The sequence below is a fragment of the Lacerta agilis genome, chromosome 14, assembly GCF_009819535.1.
Source record: "Lacerta agilis isolate rLacAgi1 chromosome 14, rLacAgi1.pri, whole genome shotgun sequence".
In the NCBI taxonomy this organism is placed as follows: Eukaryota; Metazoa; Chordata; class Lepidosauria; order Squamata; family Lacertidae; genus Lacerta; species Lacerta agilis.
The window spans coordinates 29,933,889-29,940,667 of NC_046325.1; the positions used below are offsets into that span (position 1 = coordinate 29,933,889).

Genomic DNA, 6,779 nt, shown 5'->3' on the forward strand with positions numbered 1-6,779 from the left:
CCCATTGGATTGTGCCTTCACAGAGGTAGAAATCAATGACTTAAGATCAACTTCTGAAACAAAAACTTCTTTTTTTGCAATACATGCAAAGAAATCATTTCCCTCAGAGGATGTTTTAAAGAATGGTGGAATTAAATGAAAGAACATAGATTGGTGGAAAGGGAAAACATGCATATAAATTTAGCAGCAACAACAACAAAAGGATGCCCCCTACCCACCCGAAATCGTCAGGCTAACTTGAAGAGAAATAGTGCAGGTAAACAACGGGCTGAAAGGTGTTTAGCTGTGTACTGGATTGTGGCCTCTGGCTCCTTTCCAGAGAAGTCAAGGAGAAGCAGAGGGTTACATCATGCCCACCGCAGAACACAAGAGCAGCTGCAACACCCATTTCCTCATAGAGGCAAGCACGGAGTTACCCATGTGCTACAAAAGGGTTGGGAAGCAGTTCCTTGTTCTTTGCTCAACAGCCTTCTTCACACTTGGTATGGGAAATACACACTTGGAAACCTATCCTGGCACACCAATTACGTTGGCCGCCCCGAGATCTACGGGTGAAGGGTGGCATACAAATGTAATAAAATTAATGAATTAATGGTACCTACACATCTACGCATCCCGCCCTGCATTGGACAAAACTGTTGCTTAAGCATCCTGACGATTATGATACCCTGAGCATTTAAAAAAAAATTTACTTGAAAGCAAATTCTGTGGAAATCAATAAAAGTCCACCTCCAAGAATTGACAAAGGAAGAGATTCAACTTCAAAAGACTAGATTGATGGACTGCAAACTAGCTTTCTTTAGGCACAATTTTATACAGAAGCAAATATAGCTGGTTATTTTATATAAAAAAACAGGATCAATAATCATTTCTGACCCCACAGAATGGAATGAACTATGATTCTTTGATCTCGGATAATTCCGACAACCTGTAGGCTTAACAGAGGCAAATGCGAATCATATGCAAAAACTGTATATCATTGGTACTTGACACCTTACAGTCTGAACGGGATTTATAAGATATATACACATCAAAGTGGAGAGCATTCATAGACAATGCTGAACTTTTTACACGTCTGGTGGGAAACTCCCTATGTTTTTTCCTTTTTCTTTTTTAATGGGCCGGAAAGAGATTTTATGGAATATTTAGAAGACAAATAGAATCAAACCATCCCTTCAAGTCCAACGCATTGTGGCTTGGATATTTTAATAGTTAAGACCAAGGCTTTGTTTGTGAATCTTTTTTACAGCAACTTGTTTACTGGCAAAATACAGGAAATCACCCAAGATGCTTAATCCAGCTGAATGGTTGCAAATGCAATGGGCCATTGAATCAATTGAGAAGTCCAGAACATACCACAGAGAGCTGAATTTGAAAACATTTGGTCAGTCTTTATGTAGCAGTGTAGGGATGAAAAGTGTGGAGGTATCTTTTGTACCTCACCACCAATTTTAATTTTAATTTGGGAGGTGGGGTGGGGTGGGGGCCAGAAATTGCAGTTGTGAAAAGAAAAGATACAATTCCCCGTAAGAACAGAAACCTTTCTTACTCCAAAGAATATAAGCTGGTTTTTCACTCTGGTTATTTTTTGTCAATTCTTTTTACATACTGTTTTGAGCTAGAAAATGCAACCCACAGATTTTTACATAAAACCCACAGAATCGGCGCCCTTAGTTCTTGCGCAGCTCCCATTCATTTCAAATGACATTGGAACTGGACAACTTCCTGCTGTATTGAGACACATATATTGTTATAAGTAAGTAACAAAAAACGGTTGCCTCCCCAATAAAGGTGAGGACTCAAGAAGAGATAATTTTAAAACACAATTCATTCAGAAGGTTGGCAAAAGGAAGAAAACATATCTGGGAAAGGTACAAAGAGACAAAAGATTCATGGGAGGAAAACAGTAATAAAAGATGCTTAAATAATAATAATTATGTTATATAGGGTGTAATTATTGCAGAGCAAAAGAAAAATTGACCTGGTTTTTAAAAGAGCAAGCCATTCTTGTGAGAACTGATGGGTGCCTGTCATTCTTAAGCTTGGGGGGGGGGGTTTTAAAATAAAATCCTAAAGGCTATCGCCCTCTCCCCACTTCAAAAAGCATTCCCAAAGACAGAAAGATATCAAAGAAAATTATATTTGCCTCCCAATAAAGCCGATTTTTTAAAAATAAAAAGCCTATGACATTATATAATCCTAGTTAGAGATTTGGTAAGTGGGGGGGGCCTTCAAATGTAATGCAGTTGGCAAGTATTAAAACGTTAAAAACGTTCGATGGAAATATCTGATACTGCAGATTTTATTTTTTTAATGTAAAAGCAGTACTTTGAAAAGATTGCATAGATTGTGTAGAGAGCAGCGGCAGGGAAATGGCTGTATGGGCTACATACGTAGGCACATACATAAAAATCTTTTCACCACCTCCGCCTCTCGCTGTTCAATTCACATGTATATACGAAGCTCCTCTTACTTCTTTGGACAGTGTCAGATCGACTCTTAAATGAAAGGGGTTTTTTTATATGAGGGTTTTACGTGGGGGTGGGGGGGTGTTCGATGTTGGGGGTTTTATGACATCACCAGGTTAAAGTACCCAATCAGCTCGCGCTCTGGAGAAAATTATTTCGTGGGGTGTTTCCTATAATATACTGTACTTCCAAGTCTGTCTTGAAGAAAGAAGCCAAAGGGGGGTGGGAGAAAGGTGGACATGACAAGGATTTTGGTGTGCAACCTGGGTGCTTTTAAAAACCTCTTTTATGGGGGTTTTTAATGTGAGCGCTGTCTCTCTTTTTCTTCGGCTGTGGACTTTGGTTTTAAAGATCTATCTGCAAATTCAAAGGAGAGCTTTTTTGAAAAAAGAGGCACGCTGAGAGGGGGTGGGGAGAGATTCCTTGTTTCTTCCCTCCCTCCCTCCCTACCCTCCCCGCCAAACACACACCCCCGGACTAAGATAGGAAAGGTACCAGGAGGAGGAGGAGGAGGAGGGAAATGACCATGGCAAGACCACAGTCTTCTCCTTTGCAACCCTCTCTGGATTTCTAGAGTGGAGCAAGAAAGAGAGGCAGAGAGAAAAGGCGGCTCTGGAGCCTCAAGGGATGCCTTCGAAAGAAAAATTCATCACTCAACGACGGCGGGTTGATTTTGGGGGGTAGGAGGGAGCATGAGGAGGGGTTGGGAGAGGAACCCCTCTTTCTAGCCTCCCCCCCCTCCGCTGGTGGCTGCGAAGCCCCCCTCCCTTTTTTTTACGAATAAGCAGATAAACAAACATGTTCCTGACCTGCGGGGTGGCTCCTGCCGCCGCCACCGTGGATTACAATGGAGATTTCCAAGCTGGCTACCAGGAAATCGACGGCATCACTTTGGGCTACTTGCAGATCAACGGCACGCGGATGTTCGCCCTGACCCAGGTCTTCAGCGACCTGTTTAAGGACATCCCGAGGGCCACCGTGAGCAAAAAAATGGAAAGCCTCAAGATCCAGAGCCGCCGCTGCGACCTGAAGGAGCTGCGCACCCTCAAAGCCATCCAGTCCGTGCCAACGCGCGCCGTCAAGTGTTCGCTCATCTCCAAGGCGGACTTGGAGGCCCTCTGCATCTCTTGCAAGGCCCTGGCCCCAAGGAAGAGGAAGAGGAAGAGGAAAACCAAGAGGAGGGAAGCCGGGGACCTGTTCAATCGGCCCCGGTTACTGCCCGCGTACAACGCTGCCGACGGCGCCTTTCGCGCCAACGTGGGTGCCGGCTGCGCCAAACGGGACGCGCTCTTAAGGTCCCCGTTCGCCAGAGGGTACGAGAAAGCCGCGCCGCTGCCGAAGAGCTACAGCCGCAGCGGCCGAGAGCAGCTCCTGGCCGGCGTGCTGAGCGCTTACCCCGGCGACTTGCAGCTCCTCCACTCGGCCGTCAGCCAAGAGACCAGCGAGGCGGATGCCGGACGCACCAAGCGCTCGGCTTGCGGGTGCCTCGGCAAGGAGAAAGGTCGCTCGGCATCTTTCGCGAGCCCCAAGAGGCAAGGCACGTCGGCCGGCTATTCCAGCGACTCGGACTCCAGCGGCGCGTCCAGCCCGGCAAGCTCCAGCGACTCCTCGGAAGAGGACGATGATGACGACGACGACGAAGAGTCATCTTGCAGCAGCGAAGAAGGCAGCTCCTCCGGGTCGGAAAGCAGCTCCCTGTGTAGCGGGGACTCGGTGCAGAGTACCCGCTACAGGCAGGCGGCGCTTCCTCGTATCCCACCCCAAGCTGCCTCTCCTCAAGCCCTCCCCGGCGTAGCCAAAGCCTTGCGCCCTGACCCGAACTTACTCTTCTGGGCCAGGACGCTGCGCGCGTCCACTTTGGAAAGTTTCAAGCCGGCTCCTACCACCGCGCCAAAGCTACTCCCGCGTGAGGACCCGGAGCCCCGAGTAAAGCAGGAGGCGCGGAGCTCTCCTGTCTTTCCTGCCCGTCCCAGCAGCCCCAGCGAGGGCCCGCAGCCAAAGAAGGGAGTCTTTAGGGAAGCTTCGGAGTTGTGCGCCCAGGAGGGCGAAGACTTCTCCAAGGACGCCGACTTCCTTTGCTCCAGAGAGGACCTCCACGTTGGCGAGCCGGACAAGGCTGAGGAATCAGCTCTGCACCAGGACTCCAAGGAAGGGTCGGGGAGGGAGGCTCAATTCGACAGGCTTATCAGGCAGTCCAAGCTGTGGTGCTACGCCAAAGGCTTCAATGTGGACGGGAAAGGCTTGCGCAGGGCCGAGCAGGCCAAAGGGAGTTCCTCCGCCTCCAGAGCCGGCCTCCTCAGCCTGGCCAACAAACCTTTGAAAGGCGGCAGCGACTTAGAAAGGAACGCTAAACGCAGGCGTGCCGAGCAGGAAAGGCAGGCCAAAGGAAGGCCCACAAAGATTTCGAGGAAGACGACCAAAAAGGGGGCCACGCCGCCTTGCAAGCGCTTGCTGCACACCAGCCCACCTCCTGCCAGGAATCCGTTTTCTTTGATGGGTACCTTTCCCTGTACGCCCGCTTTGGTCGTCGGTTCTGATGGGGATCTGTGTCCTGCGTCCTCTCTGTGCGTAAAAGACTCGTGCGCCCCCTCCAAAACGCACCCGCTTTGGACCTGGCAGCTGGGGGGCAATGCCATCCCCGTGCCCCCCAGCCTGAAATTCCGGGGATACCGTTTAGAGGACTTCTAGATGGAGGATATAAGCTGGTTTACGTGCAACAGGTTGACTTTTTTTCTTTTTGGATGGGGGACGAAGCTAATAGAATATGTAGCCAAAAAAGAAAGAGAGATGGAGAATCTGATATTGCAATCTGAAAATTTTTTTTTTTACTTGGCTGTAACATTTTTTGTTTCAGTGGCCTTTAATTCCAAGTAAGTGTGTTGGTGACAGCAGCTTGTGATCTTAAAACACAGTTGCTTAGAAGTAGGTTCCACTGAAATCAGTGGAACTTATTTTCAAGTAAATGTGTTTTAAATAGGGTAGGAAGAGATCCGACTTTCCAATTATGATTACTTTTTCTTTCTTTCTAACCCTCAAGGATGCCTTCACAAATGGAATTTCTGGCATTCCTTTGCTTTAAAAAGAACAAAAGCTTTGTTTTAAAGAGCTTTCTCATTCCTCACTTTCTTCAAAAGATCCCACAACTTCTGAAATGTTGAAATTTGAACCTTGGTTGGAAGTAGGCCTCAAGTGTGGAGGAAGGCAAAGCAACTGATGATTTAAAAAAAAAAAACCACACACACAAAAACACAGCAGTACTGAAAGAATGTAAAAGAGACTGGAGAACGAAATTTGGTGTTGTGTAATTTTTAAAAAAAAGATATTTATGGTAGCAATACTATGGCTTAATATGCACAACATTTTAATATGGGGAGGGCAGAAAAAAGGTCTGTTGGGGGGGGAAGACACAAAGGAAGTTTGGGGCATAGCTGACCTCCCCCTTCCTTTTAATGTGGAGTGGTTTGCTCCATGCAGAGAAATTTAAAAGAGTTGTGGGTGTGTTGTGAGGAATGAGAAAGTTTCAAGGCAGCCTCCCCTCCCCCTCCCCAGTGAAAGACCCTTCTCTTCTCCCCCTCCCTCATTTGCCAAGTTAAAAGTATACTCCCCTCCCCTCCCCCACCTTTCTTCCTTAATTTGGAAGAGAAATGGCATGGCCTTTCAACCACCGCACATTAAACTCATCAAAGCATCACTCCCCCCCTCCCAGCCTCCATCCGTTTCCTGATTAAAACTAAAGCAAGACAAAAGTGACTGTTTTATCCCCAACAGCAGAATTTTGCAAGGTTTTTTTTTTAAAGTAGAATGGAATTTATTTTTCTTCTTTTTGCCTGAATTTGGGATTGTGTGTGTGTGTGTGGAATGGTGCAAAAAGTGATTTTAAGCAAAATTAAGTATATTCTACTGTCTACTGAAAAGGTGCAGAAGTGGGTGACGCAACTAAATTTGGGAAGAAGGAAAAAAAACGAAATCCCTGATCTTGCTTGAACCAAAAGAAAGAAAGAAAGAGAGAGAAAAGGGTTACTTGAAACAGTTGTGTTTTTTAAAAAGGAGGCTGTTGTTTGTTGCCTAATAGAACCCTGACTTTTAAGTAGCCTTCGGTAACATTCTGTTTATTTAAAAATTTACTGGAAAAAGAAATTGGATCCAGCGGCAAATTTGCAATGAAATGCAGATGGACAATTTGATCTCCAAAGTGGAATGCAGAAAAAAGATTCTTCCCTCCCCCCCCCCCACACAACCACACTGTCAAAGGAAACTACACCCCTCCCTCCCTGATACAAACAAATGTTCTTTCCTTTTATTATTCGTCTT

General features: G+C 46.5%; 1 protein-coding gene across 1 annotated transcript; it reads left to right on the forward strand.

The window, feature by feature from the left end:
* Positions 1-3,209: 3,209 nt before the first annotated feature.
* Positions 3,210-5,693, forward strand: EPOP (elongin BC and polycomb repressive complex 2 associated protein). Its single transcript, XM_033169440.1, has one exon. It carries the CDS (start codon positions 3,267-3,269, stop codon positions 5,154-5,156), a length of 1,890 nt encoding a protein of 629 aa, XP_033025331.1. The 5' UTR covers positions 3,210-3,266; the 3' UTR covers positions 5,157-5,693.
* Positions 5,694-6,779: the final 1,086 nt, after the last annotated feature.

Coding starts and splice junctions, on each gene's coding strand:
- EPOP (XM_033169440.1), top strand. CDS start 3,267: ATGTTCCTGACCTGCGGGGTGGCTCCTGCCGCCGCCACCGTGGATTAC.